This window comes from Mizuhopecten yessoensis, unplaced genomic scaffold (genome assembly GCF_002113885.1).
Source record: "Mizuhopecten yessoensis strain PY_sf001 unplaced genomic scaffold, ASM211388v2 scaffold10591, whole genome shotgun sequence".
NCBI classification, from domain to species: domain Eukaryota; kingdom Metazoa; phylum Mollusca; class Bivalvia; order Pectinida; family Pectinidae; genus Mizuhopecten; species Mizuhopecten yessoensis.
Window position 1 is genome coordinate 438,076 of NW_018408623.1, and position 27,722 is coordinate 465,797.

The 27,722-nt window shown below is 35.6% G+C and overlaps 2 protein-coding genes across 3 annotated transcripts in view; both read left to right on the forward strand.

Annotated features, from left to right (window-relative positions):
- The first annotated feature begins 1,560 nt into the window (after positions 1-1,560).
- Positions 1,561-13,187, forward strand: LOC110461256. 2 transcript variants are annotated; one of them, XM_021514661.1, is made up of 8 exons: positions 1,561-1,694; positions 3,565-3,652; positions 4,177-4,394; positions 4,891-4,953; positions 5,570-5,618; positions 6,968-7,135; positions 9,484-9,682; positions 11,159-13,187. In XM_021514661.1, coding segments are annotated over exons 2-8 (771 nt in total). In that variant the 5' UTR covers positions 1,561-1,694; positions 3,565-3,579; the 3' UTR covers positions 11,160-13,187. The 2 variants fall into 2 exon arrangements, with proteins under 2 accessions (XP_021370336.1, XP_021370337.1); XM_021514662.1 differs by lacking the exons at positions 9,484-9,682; positions 11,159-13,187 and adding an exon at positions 8,385-8,471.
- Positions 13,188-20,436: 7,249 nt separating this feature from the next.
- LOC110461242 overlaps positions 20,437-27,722 on the forward strand; it is a 40,212-nt gene continuing 32,926 nt past the window's right edge. The window contains exons 1-2 of the mRNA XM_021514632.1: positions 20,437-20,986; positions 24,959-25,007. Of these exons, the coding sequence (XP_021370307.1) occupies positions 20,789-20,986; positions 24,959-25,007 (247 nt within the window). The 5' untranslated portion in view covers positions 20,437-20,788. The remainder of the gene's footprint in view (positions 20,987-24,958; positions 25,008-27,722) is intronic.

Consider the following 27,722-nt stretch of genomic DNA (forward strand, 5'->3'; position numbering starts at 1 on the left):
GTATAATTTGATAACACTTTGTCATTACCATGATACACGATTTCTCAAATAACATCAGTTGACACATGTGTGTGAACATCACAAAAGCCTGAAAATGATCACCAACGCTCATATATCAAACGTGTGACATCACTAGTAAAGCGACATTTTTGCATAAAATATTTCAATTTCGCTAAAATTATTTATCGAATCTCTAGGTTTTCAGTCTTGTAAAATATTCTGAAATAATCCTCTTTTGTTTATTATGGATAGGAATCCCGCAAAAATGCAAATAACAACAAAATCGTTTTAATTAGTAAAACGAGAAAGTGACCTAAACGTACGGGAGGCCACACTAGGCCTGTTCTATTTGCGCTCATCAGACACCCGATAAGCCGATTGTCTAGACGGAAACTTCGTTTGATTGAATTAAATGTTACGTTGACAAGTTCTTCGAATCGTGCAGGCTCATCATGTTTACCTTTATAGTAGCAACATTTGCTTAATGCGTTTTCATTTTAATAATCTAAATACATATTTTAGCTTTGGACTTTGTGTTAGTACTAATATTCAGTGGCGTTTAGAATTCAGATTTATCATCAACTGATTCTCAATATATCAGGAAGATATATTACCACTTGAAATGAAACATCGAAATGTCTCTTTCCATATACAATGTAAAAGCTTATACCCATGATTTGTCGAGTAATGAAATAGAGACGTTGAAACAGGATTCCCATCTCTTTGCGTTGTGTAACAATATATATAATCTCTATAACGGCGTATTTGATTGTCTTCATCCTAGGACATCAAAATGAACATCATAATATTTCCGCGAGCAATATCATTCTGACACGCGATAATATTTCATTCAGGTTTTGTTTGGCTATTGATATTCTATAAGCAGTAGAAACGGTTAGATTTCTATCAATTATTTCGTTAATTGATACGTGATATTTTTTCCATTTTGATCGATGAAAACCTTTTACAAAATATTATATACAAAACAAATATATATTTAAGTATTCTGACGGACAATTGTCAATCCCTTTACCTAAGAAACCCACATTCCTTTTATGAAGTGACACAGAACGTACGCAAATACAAATATATTTATAATGATAATAATTAAGAAAGGGTGGTTTTGAAAATGTCTTGAAACCTATCAGCTGCCTCATGGCTATTTTAGTCGACGGTGTTTCATGATCCCTCACTCAATACTCGATAGCCATGCCAAACGAGACGGAATTACATTTGATATCTGTTAATGCCAAATCACTAGACATGAACAAATATAATAAACACACATTCAACCAGCAACATAATACGAATATTACTTATACTCAATAATTGATAACGACATGTACGTCATACCAAAGAGTTGTGTGTATTGTCTCCAGTGTATACCTGTTTATCGACGGTTATATGTCCTCGTGATTCTGTTCCATATATCCTATCCATACGTTTCAAGGTTGAATGGGTCTTGATACGTCAGAGAATTTATTTCAACGGTTAAATATCCCATGGTGCATTGTTCTGCTACAATAGAGCTAGTGGATCGAGTCGGTCTATATATTGATATAAGCTTTTAAAAGACTGTTGTGGTGTATTGGTACTGAATGGTTGTGTGTGTTGTGCATGGTCCTGTTTGGGGACATGTTTTACTTGACTTAAGGTGATATATATAGCGATCAGTATCCTACACATCTAACAAGGTAAGAACTGTGGTTATGTGTTGTAAATTGTCTGTGCTAACTATCTATTTTCCCTACGTTAGAGTGAAATATATATGTCTGTTTCTGTTCAGTATCTGCTCAGTATATGAAATAATAGGTCAATTTAACCACATTAAACGGTTGTTTACAATTTGCGTGTATATGAATTAGGCATAGACGCCATCTTTGTATGACACTGTACAGGAATAGTAAGATCAGTAATCAGTTTGTTTAGCATATTGTTTTTTCATAGACAATAATCCTAAAATACTATCTGTATACATACTATATATGTATCTAACGTATTTGCATTTCACATTTAAATTTTCCGTGTATACAAATCATAGAAATGAAATGGGGTACGACACATGCCATTTCATTGTATATTATCAATGTATATGAACTTAGCCCATACACAGGTAGTTGCACATTTAACAAATTGGTAACAGACAGCGTATCTAAAAGGCCTCATTCCCATCCAAAGAACATGCTTATCCATTTAAAACTATTTATTTTGTAAGATCCCCGATGCACTAGACACTGTCGCCTACCTCTCAGGTCAGTCTCTGTACCCAGCATCTTTTTGCCTTCCGGTGTGAACTTTAATTACGGCATAACAGTATACTGGCTGAGGTCGACATTAAATGTATGCTATGATACCTTTTTATAAGTAATACCGCCGTATGTTTGTTGTTCTGAGTTTCAGCAGCATTTAAGTGATATTCACATTGTAAAACAATATCGTTGGTTCTATAAATACCTGAGTGGAAAATAATCAATGATATTGCTAAAGCTAATTTCATATTTCATTTGTGTCGTACTTGTGCCTATTTCATATAATGCAATGATAAGTTCATGGTTGCGACAGATATGTTTATTAGTTTTAAATGTCTAGCATGATGAAATATGATATTACCTGTACGAGCCTACAAGGTTGTCTATAGTTTGTAGCGAATAGAGTATATTTGCTGACCTGGAAAAAGATCGTTTATTGAGCTTTTTGGGGTCATAACGTTTTCGTTCTTTACCATTTCTATACTCTGTGTACAGGCTGTGGAGTATAATGAAAGTGAAAGGGTAATATAGTGCGAATTAAGGATGGTATCTCAAGTAATACTTTAACAATTTCCTGTAAATTTACGCAACTATTTTAACAAAAGTAGGAAACCGGGCAAAAATGAAATGAGGCAAAATCTTAAAACATTGTGAGTGTCAGAAATGGAAGGCAATGAACGTTACATTCTAACTTGCAAGTTTAAAACAGTGATTTCAATTCGAGCTAATGTTGTATGCTAACTTATAAATTTAACCTTTTTAGAAACCTTTTAGAAAATATTAGTGATTATTCCGAATTATGTAATCATTTAATGAAGACCAAACTTATATCATTTATTTCAGATAAATACAGGTTCTTGTTGTAATTCTTTTGGAAAGGAGGTAGGATGTCGTAAATATAATCATGAGTCTGTAACCGTAGTTTTCTGTGGTCTACACAGTCTGGCACTCATTGGATTGATAAATATGAGTATTATATACACAGGTTGATAGTGTGTCTAATGGTCTTCAAGTGCTGACGTTGTATAACATATTTAATTAATTGGGGTTGCACGACATTTTCACTATTCTCTCAGTGATCTAGAGCCTTTACACCATTGCTAAGTGACTCTATTGGGTCAATAGATTCGAAAACATTGTAGTCGGACAAAGTGAAATCGTGAAAAACATTATTCCTCGCTACTCGATGTTGTCGGACTTGGAACCACTGATGTCATTAATTCGAGTCAGTCTGCATACACTGACCTGTTCGTCAATATAACGAACGTATTCGTACGTTGAGTTAGACAGTAATATGTTTTTTTTTCTCTTGCAGTATTTGTTACCAACTATGGCTGTAAAGTTGCTCTCATGGTTCGTGACGTTGGCATGTGTTTTAATGGGAACAGTCAACTCTTCAACAAGTAAGTGAATAGGTTATTGTCCTGAAGTACATGTATATACACTGTATGTGTTTAAACGTCTAGTGATATTTGTGGGATATCACCTGATCTATTTGTAGCTAAATGCTTTCTTATGAATGTGATTTGCCGTAATTTAAATGTTTGAAGGAGGGACACTTTGTTACTATTACTGCAATAAAGCAAAAAAAGACTGGGCATTACCCCGCCCCCTACCATATTAATGTAATACATTTAAAGAATTTGGTTAGTTTCAATACATGATGTGCACATAAATAATCAAATTGTATATAAAACTGGTTTAACTCAAATTAAGAACTACTGTTTACTTACATTTATGGAAAAATGTTCGTAAGTGTTATTCACGTTTTAGTGGTGTTTCTTTTAAACATTCATACAATTTCGTGTATGAATGGATATTCTGATTACCCGATATTTAAAGAATAATAATAAATCTATTCTGTTGTGTATACAGTGTTCTGCGAGTTTTGACAGTGTGATTTGTAGCCTTCTCTGTATATTTACAGGTGATGTAACGGTCACTGAATTCTGCAGTTGTTGGACAGTCGTATCGACAGCTGTCAAGGGCAATGTTTGTTCTGTGCTGTTGGACTTCCAGAACTGTTGGTTGGACAGTAACACTACCATAGCTCCCGGACTGGAAATCATCTCTGACACTGACGTGGTCAAGTTTGGACTTACTATTGCCAATTCTACATCCCAGGAATGGAATTGTGCTGTTGACGTAAGTTTTACAGAGGATTTCTGTTATACTTGTTTTGTATACAGTAAGTGTTTATGGTTTACTTCGTGCTATTTTGATGTCTCATCATTTCTTGTTCGTTTTTGTCAGGTCTAATCATTTTAACTTGTATTGGTTTCCGATGGTATGGCAGAGTTTTAAATTATAGCCATGGGCGAAATTTTGAAAAGCCGATGTCTGTTATAGACAATCGGTCAATATTTTTTTTTACGTTTCGGTTTGCCTGAATAGGTTCGGTTTTTCCAAATGAGGAAATGAAAAGGTCTCTATCTAGTCACTTGCTACTGATTGAGTAATCATAAGATCATCTTTTTAATGGAGCATTTAAAAAACGATGTGACATTGGAACCGTATTTCAAAACAATAAACCCATCTGAATATTTTAAAAATATATTGAGTCATCCTTCCTGTTTGTTTTGGATTTATGTTGAATTGTAAAAGCATCCGCAATTCATGTAAATTTTCATTCGACCAACAGAATGTTTGCAGCTTGGCTTTCGGAATCGGCGTACTTGAAGCGGGCAAATCGTACACCGCAACAGTGAGTATGACAACGTTTTGTAAATCTTTGTATTTCTCATATTTTTGTGATGCATATCTGCCTCACAATACTTTCATTCGAACAACCAATCAAACTCCTTGGAGGTCGTCGACTGGAACTTTCCCTTTGTTACGACAGCTTATTATATTCAATCTGTGTTTATAAAAATAGAAAAAATGTTTTTATAAGCAGTAGCAGATGTGAGACACAGCTTATTCCGTCTGAAATAGCATGTAAGCCAATAGCATTATCCCATTTTCGTAGATTTTAAAAACTCGGCGAGCCTCGTGTGCAAAATGTTGAAAAAGTATGCGCATGATTTGAAAACAAGGTCAGGATAGGTTGTTAGTCGTGTTTTTTTGGACGCACTTGATGATATAAACATAATTTGTTTGATATTTAAGTGGGTTTTTTTTTATTGAAAATACAGTGAGATAAATAATACTAAGTTTAGATATTATTTATCATTTCATAAACAAAGTGCTGTAATTTTTCAGTATGTAAGCTATTTTCTTTCCTTCCCTTAGATGTGTCCATCTTGACATTTCCTCAATATAATATGAACGATCCACTAGTAATAAGGGAATTTGTACATGTATTTTGTTTGACATTTCAGATAAAGCCCCAGTGTGCTACATGCAATAACTGCAATGGCAAAGACACAGGTACGTAGTGTATTTTAGATGTAAACAGTCACTGTTAGACACTACTGTAAGACAATACGTCACTGTTAAACTTCACAGTCAAAAACCACAGTAAGAAAATGATTTAAGACAATATACTCAATAAACCAATATATCACTGTAAAATAAACTATCACTTAAGACGATTCATCACTATAAGATAGACTATCGCTTAAGACGATGCTTCACTGTAAGATAAACTATCACTTAAGACGATACATCACTGTAAGATAAACAATCACTTAATACGATACATCACTGTAAGATAAACAAAGATAAACAATCACTTAAGACGATACATTACTGTAAGATAAACAATCACTTAATACCAAACATCACTGAAAGATAAACTATCACTTAAGACGATACATCACTGTAAGAGAAACTATCACTTAAGACGATACATCACTGTAGGACAATGAATCATTGTAAGACAAAACTTCCTTGTAACACAAAACGTTATTGTAAAACACAAATAACTCTAAGATAGTGTATTACTATAGGATGATCATTCCTGTGAGACAACCCATCTTTGTGAAGACAGTACATTAATCAAAGTACATCAATCATACATCTCATGTAAGACAACTCAACAGTATACGACAATGCGTCAGTGTAAAAAAATGCACCAGTGTAAGTCAAGACATGGTATTAAGATCCCCGCATCACTGCCAAAAGCTACTGCAATTTCTGAAAAGAAATCCATACAGGTTGTAATATGTACTATCGTTTTTACCGATTGAGCTACCTGGTCAACAAAAGTGTCCTGGCCCAACCCAGCTACAATTATATTCAAGTGGAAGTTAAGGATGTGGGGAGGGGGTTACTGTATATGAGAAAACAACACAGTATGTATGGACAGGGATCCTTAAAACCTTCAGCACTGTAAGATAAAACAGCAATGTGAGAGAAAAAGCTATAACAATAATTCATGTCTGTCATCTGGAACGAATAAGACCAATCTCAACACCATTGGTTTTTAACATATTTATGTTTGTATACAATGATTCTATCGAAATGGAAAATTGTTTATCTAGTACACATATTAGCATTACTTAATACATAGTTTATCACATGACATATTCTTTAAAGCGCCCATTTTATAAATTGATTAATGCAACAACATAATATATCAATAATTAATATGACAACTTAGTAATTACAGTGTAGTTAACGTGACAATTTAGTATTTTAGAAAATGCGCAATTATGTTACAATATAAGGAAGAATATATTCAATGATAATAATCATGATTTAATATTAGTGATGTCTGCTCGTTTAATTTTATGGCAACTGAACTGTTGCATTTTGACGACATGTTTTCTTTGCAGAATTTTTGAAAGCAGTACCGACCACCACCGTGCCGCCATCTACCACCAGGACATATAAACCCCTCCCGCATAAGTATCTCTTCCCGACCATGCTGATTGGAGCTATTGTCTGTGTTATCCTGGCCTTTGTTTACGCTATCAGACGCTGGCGACAACGAATCCATCACGGTATGACGCTATGTCGGCCCTTGTCTTACAATAAACTTTTGGAATTTTCTCCAATGACACAAGCTTACTCCATTTCAACACTGATGGAAACATTTATGATGACACTGCCTTACTCTATTTAAACACGTATATTATATTATGATGTGCAGTTTGTTAGCACTATTAACACATTCCTCAAGCATTTTGACATATGTTTATGTCTTTAGATATACATATATTTACTAACCTTTCCAATTATTGTATTTCAATGTTCTTTGTTTGCACTGATTATCTAACATGGCTTTGTTGTGTCGCTTCACGCTGTTTCGCTGTTGAATTTGTAAATGTATTAAAATTCAATTTGTTTCCAACATGTATCTTAAGCGGCATTTTGGCAATCATGAATTATTAACACTTGCAATTAAATTATGAAAAACCCTATTTTATGATATAAAGTGTTTGTTTTAACTTTATGTCAATCCAAATAAGTGGCGAGCGAAACACCAGTTTAGTAAATTCTACTTATTGTTGACGTCGTTCTTGTTTACGTAATCATTTGCCCAGACAGCAATTCAAGATGAAAAAGCTTTCGTTATCAATTTCAATATTACCGAAAATAGTGAAACCTTCTTAACACTACCTTCACGAATACGTGTTAACAAGTGTGATTTGCTTGGTTTAAATACCCAGGTATTACCATTTCGATTTTCATTGGTGAAGTTATGCACGAAACAATTCACGTTTGTTATTCACAATACGATCTAGGGCTGGTATTCATGAAACCATTCTCTTTCTCTCATGAGCTATGTTAACCAAAATGCCTCGCCATCCTCTGTAATCAAAGGACATATTGTCAGACAGTGAAGTGTAAACATTGTAAATTTCAAAGTGGATCTTTCAAACCAATGAATAACGTGAAGGCTGAATAATGTGCGGTAACAATGAAGCTGGTTTCAATAGAGAGTCTTCGTTAGATCAAGAGAATAGTTTTATGATCACGGCCCAGAGTGCATGGCTTTATTTTTCGGTTTCGGGTCATATTTTGTGGGAATAAAACAATGACGTACTCACAATAATTTGCTATCTACAATGTATTACACATATAGATCGTTATATGTTGTTTGTTTATCTTGTAATGTTTGTTGGCATATTAACACACAATACCTACAATATTGCTATACTCTTTCCATATACGAGCTCCCTGGCTTTTGGGTTATTAATGGTTTTCTTCATTTTTTCACTAACACACTGTGTACGCACCGTTTAACAGGCTATAAACCCACCTACCATCACGAACCTGACGCAGAAGTGGTGTGGAGTAACCCAGCACCTGGTTAGTACTGTGTAACACTGTGTGCACCAATCAAATGCAAGTAGAAGGTATTAAAAGTTAACGGAAACGCTAATCAGTGTTAAAGTGGCAATTCATTATTTTAAAGGATTTTGTGTTGAATGAGATAATGGTATGTGCAAAAATGGTAATTAGTTTTGGTTTTAACTAAAGGGGTAGTGGTTTGTGTAATTGGGAAAGTGGTTTGTTTTAAAGGGGTAGTGGTTTGTGTAATAGGGGAAAGTGGTTTGTTTTTAAAGGAGTAGTGGTTTGTGTAAACGGTGTATTTTTTGTTTAAAATGTGGGAACTGTTAATGTTAAAAGGGGTGTTGTGCAAGAGGGACAGGCAAAGGTTTGTGTTCAATGTGGGAAGAGTTTGTGTTAAAGAGGAAGGTCGTTTGGGTTAATGGAGAAATTTGTGTCAAACATGGAAACGGGGTGGGGTGGACGGTTGGATGTGTGGACGGGTTTGTTATTGGTATGATAGGGATGGTTATTTCTGTTTAGTAAATGTGATTATTGTTCAAAGAGCAGATACTTGTGTGATGAGATATGATAATGGTACAAAATGGCTGGAGGGAAAAGACTATGCATAGAAAGTATGACAAAATTTCTTCAAAACAATGGTATAAAATAAATAAGTTCTATAAAAAATCTTACAATCAGTGGATGTTTGAGGAAACAGTATCAAGGATGATACAAGAAAAAATCATACTTCACTTGACATCTTGGAAAAATAGCCGATCTTCATGTGCTTGGTTCGGTTTATAGTATAACTAATACTATTAACTATCTAACGAGCATAACGTAGTCTTTTAGATTACTGTTTACTGTTTTAATGCAAACTTTGAGCACTTTAACCACTTATAACGAATACTAACGACTATTGTATATCATTTACAGTATGTCTGACCAAATACCAGAAAACCTCACCACGCTATTGGTATATACATTTCGTGCTGTGACTATATCCCATTTCAGGATGTAGCAGGACATACCTTAGATGTTCCTTAACTGATATCATGTCCTATTATTTCAGCACGTAAAGAACGTGCAGCTGTGGCGGCGGCAAGTTTCGCGGACTTTCGGCAAGAGTCTGACAACAATAATGGAGAGGGAGATGACAGTGGTCCACCTCCGCAGTATGGCACCACCGCACAGTACAATGGTGGTGCGGACTATCTCACCATGAACCAAAAGCATGGTATTGTGAATGACGGCTTCGATTACAAGAATTGGTAAGAGGTTTCAGGTAGAAACATATATTTAGTATCTAAAATGATGACATGTCTATTCACTATTCATACCTCACCAATATCAATTTAGAGCATTTTTACTGTCTCGTCTTAAAAACATATATTCAGAATATTGCGGTATTTTAACAACATGTAATACCTAACTATGGAGTTCTCATTTTAGTCCACCCCTAATCATTTTTAAAAATATATTGATTACCTATTATTTTATTTTTTTGGTGGTGTTGGTTGTGGTGGTGGTGGAGGGGTGGGGGTATTGCTACAGTACAATAGTGGATATTTCTATTGTAACAGAAAACCTCTACCAGTTTCATGCTTGGGAAAATAGCTTTTTATGCTCTTTGGGTTCAAGTAAAATACTGAAAATCCTACACCTTACTTTTCGGTATTTCTATATCCTGTATATTCCTTAAGCATGGACAAATAGACAACTTAGCCAGGGTTTTCTACATGATAACTTCACTCTACGCCGAAAATGTTACGGTCGTAATCAAGACCTGCTTTCCAAGATGTTTTTCCTTTTGTTTTGATGTCTCCTCGGTTGATATTGTTCTGCATAACTTCCAGTTCTTATTTTGTTTGTGGTATATGACAGATGTGGTTTATTGTTGGTATCAACTTTGAACTGGTATTCTGTCCTTGTTTATCAAAGAACTTTCGTGAACTTCTATGAAAATGAACATGACACAACTATGTGAAGAATTTGGCGTAGGAAGCTGTTATCCTTTCTCAGTATATGTAGGAAGTCATGCTATTTTCCCTTTTGTTTTGGTGTGCTTTCGGTCCCTGTTTTCCCCTTTTGATTTCTGAGTTTGTTTTTTGGTGTTGACGCTGTAGTGTATGTATGTACATTCTGTATCGTGCGGTCTGCCTCTAGAACTATGTCTATATATCTCTAAACTTGAAAAATATGTCTCTCTAAACCTGCATGTCACTAGACTGTGCTAGCAACACAACTGTCGAGTCACTGAACATATTCTAGTAGCACGACTTTAAATGTCATAAGATTTGTCTTAGCCACCCGACAATACGGCTGTATATATGTTTCTTAGCATGTTCTTATATCTACATTCTGTATGCTTGCACCAATTGACGAAAATGATGTTTATTTTTACTTAACACATGTGACATCATCACCGCGTATTGATACACTACAATGACGTAGCACAGGGCGTGCTTGGTTCATGTCCGCCGATAAACAACCCTAGATGTCGTTTGTTATGACATTAAACATGCATGGTTGGGTTGATTATAAAGCTTAATCAATTAAGGTGTGTAAAGTATATGATAATAATATACGAGTCGCTACGCATCTCATGGAATATGTCCAGAAAGCCAATGTTGTTATGACCTCATGAATGTTGAAATAAAAAATCATTCCTTGAGTAAGACTCTCAACATGGCCTAATAACAAAACTCTATATATCTAACTATATATGTTCTTACCTTTACTTCCAGATCGAGTATTTTGTGATGATCAGCATAATGTGCCAAAGGAAGCAGTGAGCGTATGTTTTTCAAATAAAACACTGACCGGATGCTGCCTGATAAAAAATGAAAGGATGTTATTAAATAAATCATAAACTGGATTTTTTCGAGGACAAAATATTTGTAGACCGCAGATATAAGACGCCTAGTCTAGTTAGTTGTCCAAAAGGACGAAGAGTTGCGACCTTGAATTACAGACGGTTGGTTCAGCCGTAAACAGTGTTTGGGAAAGAGCCTCGACAGGTTTTGTATTTTATTGTAGCAATGGCATATGTGATACTAAAGCATATAAGAGAAAAACAGCCGTTCTTTGAGATTGCTATTTGATGTGTAAGGAAATATATCAATATATTTACATGTAAAGCAATATGAACGAAATCAATTATATGTCAAACTATTTTATAATAGTAGAACACTGGTAAGAAGAACGTATTAGTAGAAGGGAAGGAAAAAGAAGTAAAAAGAAATGAAAAACAGAATCCTATTTGCGGTTATTTTACATCATTCACGTTTACAATTGACGATGCATGTTTGTTCAAATGTTGAAGAATACTTGACAATCTTTCCCTTTTCTTTGTATTTAAGATTTGTTTAATAACTTTAAACACAATATTTCATGTGCTGGCAAATCATGTTTGTTAAAGCTTTAAATAATATTTCACAATGTTTCATCAATGAAGTGTTGATGGTATTCGATTGTTTCAATAGGGATTAGTATTCATTTTATTTTTCAGTGCTATTAAAAAAGTATCTCCATGCAAGGTTTTATAAGAGATCAGAACTTTTGTTTTGTTTTGATTAATGTATCACTAATGTGTAAGTAAAATACAAATGATATAAGTTTGGAGAATTTATTTTTATTTTTTATAAGGTAACATTTTACTGATAACAAATTAACCCAGTACTTCATAGATAACGCGTGGCAGGGTGTTGTCAGTTGTTGGAGCGTCATACCTTCCCGCCTATTCATTATATAAGTTATGTTATAGTTATGTGCAATTCACGTGTTTTCTAACGTTGTGCTTTTAGTGATAATCGTAGTACAGATGTACTTAGTGTATCAGAACTATAGTGATTATGGTATATATATTGGTAAGTTTGCAAAACTGGAACCTTTCGCTAAATGCAACATGATATAAATCTTAAGTTTTCAGTATATGTATGCTTGCTAGCACAATTAACAATAATTAACACTAGGATATCGTCTGACACCTATATTAAACCCTCCTGGTTGTGTTACTCAGAAGTGTGGAAGATTGATTACAGGATTAATAAGGTATGAGTCTTATTTATAACGTAACGAAGGGGCATTCACGAGTGATATTTTGGAAACATATAACGTTGGGATTACCGCTCATGATGACGTCCTATTAGCTACCGTTGTAATATTGTTTCCTTTATTAGTTGTCACCATTGCATGTTTTTACAAAATAAGTATCAATGTTTGTTTGTAAATATTATTTTTTATTATTGTTTAACATAGAACTCGCCTTCGGCCAGTCTCATTTGATCATAAAAAAATCGATAAAATATCCCACTAGAAATTTACAACTTATTGTTTTAATCATATAACTATATTCGCCAAAGCGTGTTTGAGAAAAATCAAGGCATTTGCTCCTGAAAATCTATTTATATGAATTCAAACGTCGTATTTTTACTAGTCATAGATAGGGGGTATTGTCCCTTTTCTCTATAAAATTGTCGTTTTAATCTATCACCAATCCATCCCCCTCCACAAATTAAGGTGACTTGTGTGTTTTTGTCAGTGCGTTCTTTTGGTTTATCTACATGCCGTCAAAATATATGTTTTATGGCTGAAAAATAAGAAGAAAAACTCAATTAATGTTGATAGTCAATAAAGGATGTTCATTACTAAAGATCAGTGTTTTCCTTTTATGAATGTTTATTTAACAATAATGGTCATTGTAATTGCCAATGTGATATAATTTTGTTACCTCTGAACTTTATTTCCATATACATTTTGTTAATAAATGTTGATTCATATCAAACAGAGGTTTTGTTCTGTTTTAAGAAATGTGTTGAAATATTTAGATATGGAAATAATTTAAGATATTCAACAACAACAACAGCAGCAACAACAACAACAACAATACCAAATGAAAAAGCCTTAAAAAAAAAAAAACTTGTTAGATTAATGAAAGTGTTTCCAATCATGGCTTAATGTACAGAATGACAGGTAAGTATCTCTTCTCGTTTACGGAAAGTGCCGACGGCTCCCGATGTGTACAACAGCATGAAATGTTATCACACTGCAAAGAATAAAGCAATGTTTATATAATTAAGGAATGAAATACATCTAGTAACATTTCAAACAGTTTAAACATAGTTCCATATGTGTGCGTCTCGGAGTTAATCCTACCATGCATATAAATGTCAAAAGAGTCATTTCAATCCTCATATCTGCGGTCAAATAAACAAGTAAAGAGTATTTCTAAACATTTTCTTCAGGTTGGTAAGTATGGATTATGAGAAGTTCTTTTTACACAACCAATACAATTGTCTATGTGACGTTTCGATGACTAGTACGATATGTACACTGTCACCTTCATCAGACAAATGACCAATGAAGTGTATGCACACAAAGGTGTAAAATGTGTACGAGTTGTCCATACCATCGATGTCGATTTCGGCTACGCTGGAAACGTATGTACAATAGTTGTTATATATGTACCGAAATGACTCAATTCAGCTGCGCGTTGTTAACGTTTGGTCATAGATCTGCGAAAGTCGAAATCGACATCGATTTTATGGACAACTCGTACACATTTTACACCTTTGTGTGCATACGCTTCATTGGTCATTTGTCTAATGAAGGTGACAGTGTACATATCGTACTAGTCATCGAAACGTCACATAGAAAATGTTGTTGGTTGTGTAAAAAGAACTTCTAATAACTAAAGAGTATCATGACGCATTCTAAACAATCTATTTTAGACCTATTGGTGGAACAGCCACTTTCACGGTAACACGATGATTTTTTAATCGACAACTAAAATCGGAAATCATTCGGCAATTTCCGAATCGGAAATTATTTTCAGTAATTTCCGTCAAAATTAGAAAATTTAAATGATTAATCCCGCTCATATTTCCAAAATGTTCATGGAAAGATCCGAACAATTTCCGGTGGGAATACATTCACATCATATTTGTTTTGCTACTTTTCCATAAATCTTTTAGTTCAAATTCAATATAAATGCGAACTGGAAATATGGACATATCACAGGCAACTGTATATGCTATATAATTTATGTAAATAAGCCAAAATATAAAATAGTCTTCTCTACCCTACTATATTGACAAAGGATAGGGAAGACTGATTGTTTTTTAGTTTTCACATATTTACAAACCAGATGTCGATGCCTGTTAATGACGTTAACAAAATGGTTTATTGCATTCTCAGCTGAGATGAACGTCACTTCGATCATCAAAAGCATCAAACGATGTGGATAAAGCAAATGCACTAACAAACTTCTTTTGAAGACAAATAGGAAAGAAGACCTTTGCGTCTTTGCAAATGAAGAAAATAGAGAGGTGTCAAAAATCAACAATGGGGAGGCATAAAAAATCAACAAGAAAATCATCACTTCAAATGTCAGATCTAATCCTTCTGGAGGTTAAACTAGATAAAGCAGCCAGGTTAGATAACGTTCTGTGGAGGTTAAACTAGATAAAGCAGCCAGGTTAGATAACGTTCTGTAGAGGTTAAATTAGATAAAGCAGCCAGGTTAGATAACGTTCTGTAGAGGTTAAATTAGATAAAGCAGCCAGGTTAGATAACGTTCTGTGGAGGTTAAACTAGATAAAGCAGCCAGGTCAGATAACGTTATGTGGAAGTTAAACTAGATACAGCAGTCAGGTTAGATAACGTTCTGTGGAGGTTAAACTAGATAAAGCAGCCAGGTTAGATAACGTTCTGTGGAGGTTAAACTAGATACAGCAGCCAGGTTAGATAACGTTCTGTGGAGGTTAAACTAGATAAAGCAGTCAGGCTAGATAACGTTCTGTGGAGGTTTAACTAGATACAGCAGCCAGGTTAAATAACGTTCTGTGGAGGTTGAACCAGAAAAAGCAGCCAGGTTAGATAACGTTCTGTGGAGGTAAAACTAGATAAAGCAGCCAGGTTAGATAACGTTCTGTGGAGGTTAAACTAGATACAGCAGCCAGGTTAGATAACGTTCTGTGGAGGTTAAACTAGAAAAAGCAGCCAGGTTAGATAACGTTCAGTGGAGGTTAAACTAGATAAAGCAGCCAGGTTAGATAACGTTCTGTAGAGGTTAAATTAGATAAAGCAGCCAGGTTAGATAACGTTCTGTGGAGGTTAAACTAGAAAAAGCAGCCATGTTAGATAACGTCCTGTGGAGGTTAAACTAGATAAAGCAGTCAGGTTAGATAACGTTCTGTGGAGGTTAAACGAGATAAAGCAGCCAGGTTAGATAACGTTCTGTGGAGGTTAAACTAGATAAAGCAGCCAGGTTAGATAACATTCATCCAGCATTTTTGAAGGATATTGCTTTAACTATGGCTACTCCACTCGCGTTATTTTTAATCAAAACCTTGAATCATGGTCAATACCAGACGATTGGGAAAAGGCAAATAGCTGGACCCTACACAAACAGGAGACAAATACGAGCCCACTAACTATAGGCCTGTCAGCTTGACCACGGTCATATTTTAAGCAATGGAAACCATAGTACGGGAACATATCAACAAAAGGTTGTGAGGCAAATCAGTACTTTTCAGATAGACAATACGGATTCCTGTCGGAAAGATCCACGACACTACAACGTGTTGAAGTCCTAGACGAGTAGACAGAAGCTTTGTAGATTGTATATACATGGATTACGAGAAGGCGTTTGCCACTGTTTCCCATCGAAATTGTCATAAATGAATAAATCTAACAACATTTCAAGTCAAGTAGTTAAATGGATTACTTAGTTTTTGTCAAATCGAACCCAACGCGTCGATGTAAACAATATACACTCGGACTGCAAATCTCTTACTTCTGGAGTTCCACGGAGATCAGTACTTGGTCCCCTTTAATTTGTCAATTTTGTAAATGATTTGTCTTCAACATAATCTAAACCCGAGGACAAGGACTCACTACAAAAGGATCTGGGAGTTATGGAAAAGGGTATGTGGGTAATGGGAAAGGGGAGCTCAAAGTGGCTACTTAAGGTGCTTCCCGGGAAGTGTAAATATATGGGTATTGGACGATCCAAGGAATCAAAGAATGAAATATCAAAACCAAACAGAAAATTTTAATTTTTTGACTACGCAACATTCCTACTCCTTCTTCAAATTTCTTGTACGGACACAGATGGACTACACGGGATCAGTATGGTCACCGTACAAATTGAAATATGTAGATACACTCGAGAGTGTACATCCAGAAAATGAAGAAACATACTGGAGTCACATTCATGACTTAAGGATAATCCCCGGGTCACATGACTGAATCACCAGATAAGTCTGAAGCCCTACTGATCTCAGTAAGGGCTGAAGAAGGCAACCAGGATGTCGCCGAAAGCTACCCGTGAGTATATACTAGAAGCTATAGTTGAGTGACATCGTGAAATGTTTGTTCAATACAGGAAACTTTCATGACAAATTTATGACAGACTTTGTGCTATAGAGTGATACAACCAAACTAAATAGCACTTGCGAGAGCAATATCAAAACAGATATTCCCATGTCAATCAACAACATCCCCGAGAAAAACTATTTTATATTCCGTGTAGTCGAAACCTGGAATAACTTGGCCTTCTGAAGGACGTTGTATTCGCTTTCAAACACAAACACATTTCAGAACAGAATAGATAAACTTTGTTAGAATAAAGAACTTTAATATAACAATGGGGCCAATGTAAATAACTATGAACTTTAAATTTAATTTGTGAAATTGCATCATTTTGAGTCCGGTGTAGAGGAGCTCTATCAGCTCCTGTATTGGAAATAAACTTTAACTTCAGACATGTTATAATGGGTTATCTCCCTTAGACAGTAAAACTGTGTTTACGGCGGTATATCGGGTTATATTTTTATCTCCCCCGTTAAACCTGTATGTAAACGTCCCCATGGAACAAAGATTTCTGAAGGCTTAAATGTATTCTGAATGTTGACGTTTCTGTAGTTAACACGCACCTACTTGATCGCAGGTCGTACCTTACGCTTGTAAACCATTGGATTTATTATAATTGATATCAATTATCGACTGTGTGATACATTGGGTGTGTTAGTGCTTTTTGTCATGCGCTTCTAAAATGTATGCATTTTAATAGCTATATGTCACGGTAGGGAACTAAGATGAGAGAAAATATGGCTGAACAAATAAAGGAAAGAGGAAACCGAAAGTAAGATATGAAAGGAGACGGAAAGTAATGTTTTCTTCCTGATATTTATTATAATTTTTAATTTGTCTGTAAACATGATGACTAAAGTGCTTTACTAATTGCAGGATGATGAGGATAAGTCACGAATAAGGACATGAAATAGTATTGAATCACGTCAAGCGATAGGAATCAATAGAATAACCACCTTAGGGAAGTGCTCGGTGATTTTTGTTGTACCAAGTCATATAACTATTGCACTAAAACTGGACTAAGGTACATCGAACCATGTATTCTTTTTACAATATATATATATAAAGGATTTCCTTCCAATTTTGTCATAAAAATCATTCTAACTAGATTTCGGGTCAGAACCGAGGCTGAGCAGACGACAAAAACAATCCAAAGGCAACACTAAATCATAACAAATGGATTTCTAGATAACGTACACACGAACTAAAGAGCAGCCGAAAAACATTCCTATAACTTAAAGAACCATGCAAAAAGTTACTGAAACCTGTGCACAAATCATTATATGTCCATGGGGTACACGTGGTGTCTGATTGTTAAATTGTCAGTCAAACAACGGTTAGATTGGATTTCAATTGTCACGTTATAGTGTAACGTCGTCATCTGATTGTGATGTCGTAGTAGTAAAGGTTACTGAGTGCACCTATGTGTGATACATTTCAATGAATTACAAAACAATCAGCAATCAATGATTTCTTTGATTTGGCAATATTAGAGTTATCATTTTTGTTTTCAGGGAAAGGTTAAATAATTAAGTGACAGAGGCCTTTAAAATACGGAATGAATAATTTCCTTTGCCTGGCTCCCACTCGACAGACAATGACAAAGCCTAGATCGGTGAAAATTCCTGGATATAGATGTATTCACAGGGACGTAACCAGGACTATGAGTATGTGGAAGCATACGAAGCGCGAAGCGCGGAGTAGGGGGTGGGTTCGGGAGGGNCCCGAGATTTTTTTTGAATCTGGAACCCATTCTGGTGTAGTTTGAGACATAAAATACCTATCATTTTCATATTTGGCTTTTAGTATTTTTTATCAAATGCGTAATAATTAGTTCCATATGAACAAGGAACATTTTCGTTAAATAGTCAATAAAAGAAACATTATCAATGAGATAATGAATTCACTGAGGGCCCAGGATTATATGAGTTGTTAAAGTTTATCACATAAAGTTCTACAATGTGATCCTTGTTAAAAGTATACTTGAAAAAATTACGTGGAAGCCCGTGCGTCCGTGCGTACGCCTGGTTACGTCCCTGGTTCATGTAGAGTAAAAAAAATGAAAACGTTACCCAGGTAGCTGAAGTTGTATTTTTTCCTGAAAATCCAAGGCATTGTAAAACTCGACCAGTACAATGTGGAGTGTTTGGTGGAGTAATCCCAGATTTTGGCTAACAATCTGTTAGTACCCTTAAATGTTTAAATACTGCGATGCCCATTTGTATGTCTCCGTTTATACATCATCTATCGTTTCGAGCATGCGACGGAAAAGGGCAAAATGTACCGTTACATGTCAAGAGCAGGGAGATAACTCCAACACGACTACGAAAGCAGTGACCGGAGACAGATGAATGCTGTATTTCAGACAGATGAATGCTGTATTTCAGACAGATGAATGCTGTATTTCAGACAGATGAATGCAGACTAGCCAAAGTAAATTTACCAAAGAAGTATTTTTTTCTGTCAGTTTCTGATTCTATATCTGGAACGTACTCCATGTTGAAAAACAAAGAAGATATCCCCCTTATGAAACAGAAAATATTTAATGGGATATTATAGTGCAGGGGCGTTTCTCGGATATTTGAAAAAGGGGGCGTAGAATCAAACCTTTCGCCGAGCGGAGCGAGGCGACCAATAAACATAAAATAATTGTGAAATGCACTAATGTAACGGTTCCTGACTTGGAGCATGTATATTTTATAGTTAAAGTGTCAGGGTTTGACATTTTTTATGCCGAATTCTCTCCATTAATTGTCTATGGCATATTTAAATGATTGGATGGATCTTAACAGCAGTAGACCAATAACGAGAAATTCCAAATTCTAGGGTGTAAGGCGTTACTGAACATTTCAATAGTCCGGATGGGGGAATCAGTATAAAAAGAAATAAGAGTATGTGTTTAATTATTGAATATGATAAACTGACATATTCAATACAATATTAGCAGATTACGATAGTGTTTTTTTTTTAAAGGGGGGGTGGGGGGGGGGGGGGGGGGGCGTACGCCCATTAGGCCCTCACACCTGGACACGCCCCTATTATAGTGGACGTAGGAGTTTATCAGAGACGTATTTATAACTGTCATTATCCGATAGACCAGCATGCATACTCCTATATCTGAGCTTTTTGTAAATGGTGATTTGCTTAAAATGTGAATAAAAACTGTCACAGAAAATAAACCCGAATGATAATTTCTTCGCTGTCTTGTTCAGAAAAAAAACCCTTCAAAGTGTCATGGATTAATCTAAGACCGTGAAAACGTTGCACGTGCAGTATTGTTAAAGTGGAAATATAATATTAAAAAAAAAATGAGGAAAATGAAATCGAAGTTATCTAAAAAAAAAAAATGGTTTACCTGTTGATTAAATTAAAGTACTTCAACCGAAATTAAAATATGTCCAAAATAAAAATATTAAACATGGCCTAAAACTTTACTTTTATATCACAGTTGCAATTGTAAAATAACTATAAAGAACCTTTCAGGCATTGATATAATATGTAAGATAAGTTATAAATAATTAACATTCCACAATTGGTGCCAACTACATTGTATTCGCGTAATATTACTTCAGTGAGTAAGTTCGTTCCGTTTGTATAGTAAAATTTGCAATATTGTATTATCGGTGCTCCAGATAGATTATGTTGTTGGCTATAGCTACCTGTGACGCTATGGCTATGAGGAAGCATTTCTTTCGCGGAGGCACGCACGTACAAGGAAACATTGTAATCACGGGTTTTGGAGATAGCTGATACCAGTCGATACAAAAAGAAATGACATGAGTCTTTAGAATAGAATTAATTTAAAAGGCATATAGTTCTGTATAAATAGCCAGTATACAGGCCAGCTGCGTTCGTTAAGTTGTCAAAGTGAAAGTTGACCATGTGTACCGTACTGTTCTGACAGTAGGGTGGTATATTACGTATAAGCCACGGTTTATGCTTGTACATGCCCTGTTATGTGAGGATTAACCGATGTTTGATCGATATGCTGAGAACTGATAATGGAGGTGATAAAATTGACGTTGTATGCAGTGATATGCACGTGCTTAGTGTGCATGGATCCCCCGGAGGTAACAGCAGGGAAACATTTGGAAAACCCAAAGTGTCGAACGACAGCAGTTAAGTTCGAAAACACGTGTGAGGTGTGTACACGGCCAGAACAAAACGGAGAATGTTATCCTGGATACAAGTGTTCAGATGTAAGTATTTAGATTTAGACCAGTATGCACTCAGGAGGTCGTTTCGATCAATAGGTAAATAAAATAAGTAAAAATGTTTATAATATTATATCGTATGAGCAACCGATACACATGCTAACATCATTAACATTTTGACTTATTATTATCTATCGATTGAAATTGTGTCCTAGGAGCCAGTCAAAAATTCCAGATAGCATGTACAAAAACGTACGTTGTACAGACATATTTATAATTAATATCCAAATGACCCTTGTAAGTATAATAGGTTTTAATTCCCTCAACTTTCTTAGATATTGGTCATGCTTTTGTGAGTTCCTTTGTATGTTATGGTTAGGTGCACTTCACCTGAACTTCAACTTTCCTACGATTTCACCTCTATGATTGAAAATAGCTCTATCTATTGTCAGAAATGTACATGTAACAGGATCATAAGCTAAGACCACGGACTAAACTAATCTAATTCTGTGCTAAGACAAAATTGATGGCAAGACCCGGATTCCAACCCTGTACCTCTGAACTCAAGACAGATGCACTGTCCAAAATTGAGCTACCTTGTCCCTGCTGGCAATCGACTCACTCCTGAAATCCGATAAATCTATCCCTCCTTTCCCAAATTTAAGACTTGCCCCCCGAGTTTGGGTATCAACCTGCCAAAAATGTACACAGTACTTGAAACAAGGACACTTAACCGGAGAAGGCAAATACTTTGCCAGACCTGGATTCGAACCCAGGATCTCCAAACTCTTAACAAAACCCCTAATACCATATGGACTTCCAAACTCTAGACAAAAAGCCCTTACCAATTGAGCTACCGAAGCATGGTCACTGGCGATCGACCCAGTCCAGTTCTTCTACATAAACAGATTTTGGTTGAACAGCTACAGGTGATACAGTCAAACTTCCAAAAATCGAACTTCAAAGATTCAAATTTCTCTATTTATCGTACTTAAGTACGACAAAGTCCAGATTTTCCCCTATAAAATATTACACTGCTAATATTCTATTCATGAATCGAACTACATTTGTATTACGAGTCAAATGTCTCGCTGTTTTGAAGCAAAAGCCCGGCAAAGTCCAGATTTTTCCCTATAAAATATTACACTACTAATTCTATTCATGTATCGGAACTATTACGAGTCGAATGTCTCGCTGTTTTGAAGCAAAAGCCAGGCCCGTTCTCTATAAAAACATTTGAAATTACAACTTATAGATCCAAGTCAAGAATTTTGTAATACCTGTATGAGAACAATGAAATGTCCTGCGGTCATTTTAACACCTTCAAAGACATGTTTCGGTATCCTGTGAAATTACTGGTGACCATGTTAACCCAACCCAGTATTTATTATTTACAGGACTGTGATATAAACAGACGCTGATTAACTCACTGTTTTTTTTCTTAAATACAGCAGTGTGAAGTGTGTATATCGCAACGTGATAATCAATAAGCCTTGATCATTCCGTAACAAACATTCACTGAAGTACTTTTCAATTGTAAGCATGGGTCTATGTAAAAAACTATATATGGTATTTATGACTCTTATGTATAATTATTAGTTTATGATGTAATTAACTTGTGTGATTTTTTACTAAAATATATTGTTATATAATTATTTTTTCTCAAAAACAAACGGCCAACGGAAATCATGGTGCAGGTGATGGACCACATCAACACAAACTACAGGCTTCGGAAATTTGATTGACAAAAAAATAAATGTTGAATTTGATGGATCAAAGTGCAAACTACAGTGTCTTAATAAACATGCTATTCTTATTTCCGTAAATGTTTATATATATTTATACATGTATTTAAAATTAAATTACTTAGCTTGTGTCTCGTCACGTAAGAATCGCATTTGGTCTGACGTACAAAATGTACATGTTCTCGATGTTCAATATTTGTGAGTCGAAGTCCCAATGTTTCCAATTTACCCCGATTGTCCCGCAAATTTAGAAGCATCAAAGTTTGACTGTACATTTGTAGTTTTCCTAATTGTGTTAACAATGAAGCAATATCTGATCCTCCAAAGTTGGTTTCAGTTGTCCTAAAAATTGCCAAAAACGAAAACGAAAAATAGATAGCAATCTTAAATAATTGATATTCAAAACATCATTATTCATGTTCTGCAAAGCGACTTAGGGCATTAATTTTGATAGAGTGCTTTATAAATGTTGCACATTATTCTTATTTGTATTTATGAATCTTTTGCAGAGATACACATACTAAAATTAGGACTGTTTTTGTGTGTTAATGCACTTATACATAGTTATGGCCCTTTAATAGTATATTACCTTGGTTTATCAAGCTACTATATGTAGTTATCTGGGGTTGTTGATAAAATGATCAGTACTGGATTCAGGTCTCGAGAATCAACTGTATGTGAGAGTTATGGCATTATTTCATTTTTGATGCATAAACTTGTCTTGCTGTTTCACCTATGTTGACCAAATTTGTCTACTTCTTACCTTGGGACGGTGAAGTTTTCCATACTTAACTTAGGTCTTGTGACGCATTATCTATTATACAGAGTAATGGCCTTTAATTTATTGTTGCTACCAGAATTTGTCCGGCGCCTAACTTACTTACTGTTTCACCTATGTTTAGCAAACTTTGTCTACAGTTTATCTTGGGATGGTGTGTGCAGTTTTCCAAATGTATAATTGAATTCTGATCTTAGGCTCTAATTTTACAGAGTTATGGCTGTTAGTTTATTTGACGGTACCAAAGTTTGTCTGGAGCATAAGTTCCTTAATAAATATTCTTCAATAAATGTTATTCTTTACCGCAGAACCTGCTTTATTTCATGACATATGAATGTTTTAGTTTCTATGCCAAATTCTATCTGATCTACCTGTAACTTGAAATTTACCTTGTAAGGAGACAGAAGCAGTAAGGGGGTAACATGTAAGACCTATAAGTTATTGTTATTGGTATAAAGCATATCTTTTCTGTCATACGAATGTGTGCATCTATACATATTTACAAAATATACATTTAGAACACCTTCTTCCTGCATGATGATGTAATAGCTTTGAGAAATCTTTGACTTGAAGAAAACTGTACTTTGGAAGCTTTGGAAAGATTAACATTGGGGTCAGACCAGGTTTCGAACTCTGGGCCCAAATTATTATACTGGTGCACTAACCAACAGTGGCACACTTGCCCAGTCAGTATACACAAGTTTTATCCAAGCAAAATTAGGGCATCCTTGATATCCAGGGGTTACCGTCACTTTCACTCTCTACCTGCACCCCTGGAATACGTCATAGCAAAATTGAAGGCTCAGTGTGCAACAAACACCTTGTGGATGAGATGAGAATGACTAGTTTTAATTTGGTCCTTTGATGTACACCAAAAGAATCTTGTGGTCGCAAAACGGTAAAAATTATGGGCTTTGAAGTTGGGCGTCGCTCCTTTGTAATCTTCAAAGGACAAGTATCAGACCAGTGATTGGTCAGGTTTTTTAACCTAACACCAATCAAATAGCTAGCCAGTGCCTTCATTTTTGCTATGACATATTCCAGGGATGTTTACTAGAGAGCGAAAATTAGCGTAACCCTTGGATATAACGAGGATGAATTTAGGGGGGATACTGTATATATATAAACAACTACAGCAAACTCTGAATTAAAAAATATTAAAACATTGGAACTATGTTGGAGATAAGACACTGTGTGGTGGGGCTATCTCCATTGTTCCTTTTAACTTTTATGATCTTGATACAATTTACATGCTGAGTCAAAAAGAATATATGCATGTAACCTGTTTTTTTTTGCTATTGTCTGAAATATCACCTGCCCTTTTAAATCCTGTGCATTATGTACAGAATGAGACATAATAAACACTTGAAACACAACTCAACAGCACAGTGTAAACATTATCAAGGGTTTTGAAGGGTATTTGGTTCAACACTTGAAGCATTTGATGCAATCTGCTTTGTTTGACATTGAAATTATTGTACATTTTTGTTACAGGTGGAGGCGGATAACAACGACTTTGACTGTTACTACACAAGAGTCAGAGGTAATTAAGTGTTACTACACAAGAGTCAGAGGTAAGTGTTACTATACAAGAGTCAGAGGTAAGTGTTACTACACAAGAGTCAGTGGTAAATGTTACTACATGTTCACAAGAGTCAGTGGTAAGTGTTACTACACAAGAGTCAGAGGTAAGTGTTACTACATTTTCACAAGAGTCAGTGGTAAATGTTACTCCATGTTCACAAGAGTCAGTGGTAAGTATTACTACACAAGAGTCAGAGGTAAGTGTTACTACACAAGAGTCAGTGTAAAGTGTAACTATACAAGAGTCAGAGGTAAGTGTTACTACATGTTCACAAGAGTCAGTGGTAAGTGTTACTACACAAGAGCCAGTGATAAGTGTTACTACATGTTCGCAAGAGTCAGTGGTAAGTATAATTACTACACAAGAGGCAGAGGTAAGTGTTACTGCACAATAGTCAGTGGTAAGTGGTACTACATGTTCACAAGAGTCGGTGGTAAGTGTTACTACACAAGAGTCAGTGGTAAGTGTTACTACATGTATACAAGAGTCAGTGGTAAGTGTTACTACACAAGAGTTAGAGGTAAGTGTTACTACACAAGAGTCAGTGGTAAGTGTTACTACACAAGAGTCAGTAGTAAGTGTTACTACACAAGAGTTAGAGGTAAGTGTTACTACCCAAGAGTCAGTGGTAAGGGTTACTACATGTTCACAAGAGTCAGTGGTAAGTGCTACTACACAAGAGTCAGTGGTGAGTGTTACTACACAAGAGTCAGGGGTAAGTGTTACTACATGTTCACAAGGGTCAGTGGTAAGTGTTACTACCCAAGAGTCAGTGGTAAGGGTTACTACATGTTCACAAGAGTCAGTGGTAAGTGCTACTACACAAGAGTCAGAGGTAAGTTTTACTACATGTACACAAGAGTTAGTGGTAAGTGTTACTACACAATAGTCAGTGGTAAGTGTTACTACGTATTCATGTACACAAGAGTCCGTGGTAAGTGTTACTACACAATAGTCAGTGGTAAGTGTTACTACATGTATACAAGAGTCAGTGGTAAGTGTTACTACATGTATACAAGAGTCCGTGGTAAGTGTTACTACACAATAGTCAGAGGTAAGTGTTACTACACAAGAGTCAGAGGTAAGTGTTACTATACAAGAGTCAGTGGAAAGTGTTACTACACAAGAGTCAGTGGTAAGTGTTACTACACAAGAGTCAGTGGTGAGTCTAACAGGGTAGTCAGTCTGAAAATGTGTTGACATTAGTTACATGCCTATGATTTTTTTTAAGGATTTGAAAACATGTACATAATAGCATCCTTTAAATCATTCACCCTTAAAGTCACATTTGAACCAGATCAAAGACTAGGCAAGTCCAGTTTAAATATGTAGGGGTGTTTGAGTTAAGTCTATGGCTTATCCTGCAGCCTGTGATGTCATAACTTATTGATAGAAGAAATATACCCTGTATGAAAGTCAAACTTTCGCTTGTCACTGGTAACATCTTTATTTGCCCAGCATTCAAATTATGTCCTCCGCATGTTCTGGTTCTACTGCACATGTAATGACAATTATGGTAGAGTACATGTATGCTGTGTATCAATTCACCCTCAGTCATCAGTATGGAGGACGTAAAAGGCAAAAGTCCATCTGTGGCAAAACATTTTCTGTATACATTTCAGTTCAGATAGCAGAAAAAAGACAAGCAAAAAGAGGTCCAAAAAGATTTTCTGTTGTTGTGGGATAATTTTATGTGAAAAGTCAGATGTGAGGTAAATAAAATGAATTTAAAAAACGATGGTGACAGCATGTGAGTTTACAGTGTAGAAAACAAAGGTTAGTTTCACCGGGCCTCAGTCTATATACATATGTAGATACATGTATCTTTAGGTCAGTTACAATTTCAACATTTCTATCTATCTGACTATGGCAAAGTAGCTCCTCGCTTCCTGGTTCCAAATCATCAGTTATATGATAGGCTGTAATTTTTGATCAGGATAGGAGAAATGAAACCACTTCCTTGTGACAGAAGATTAGACTCGCTAAGAAATATCTCCAGTATATATAAAACAACAGGGATCTGTCTATAAGTTGGGTTAAGATAAACAGGTTACAACACTGTAGAAGAAAATATTTGATTTCAGATTTGATTTCCCTCTGGTAATGTCAGAGTACCAAAATCTGGAAACCAAATACATTTAAATTAGCTCAGAGTGGCATTTATTGAATGTATATTTGATTGAGTATAACCAGCTGTGTCGCACTTGAAATGTGCCACCAAAATGTAACCCCTGATACTGCTTGTCTGCCACTTACAAATTACAAACTAACTTTCTGTCAAAATGAAACTGGTTCAGTTTTTAGGTCACCTGAGACAAAGTCTCAAGTGACCTATTGCAATCGCCTTTTGTCCGTCGTCGTTCGTCGTCCGTCGTGCGTCCGTAAACAATTTACATTTTTGACTTCTTCTCCAAAACCCCTGAACCAATTTCAATGAAATTTTGCAGGGACCTTCCATGGACAAAGGTCAACAAAAACATTGCCGGTTTAGTCCTAAGCCCCCAGGGGCCTCAGGGGCGGGGCCAAAAAGGGTCAAATTGACTAAAATTTCAAAAATCTTCTTCTCCAAAACCCCTGAACCAATTTCAATAAAATTTTGCAGGGACCTTCCATGGACAAAGGTCAACAAAAATGGTGGCCGCTTTAGTCCCAAGCCCCCAGGGGCCTGAGGGG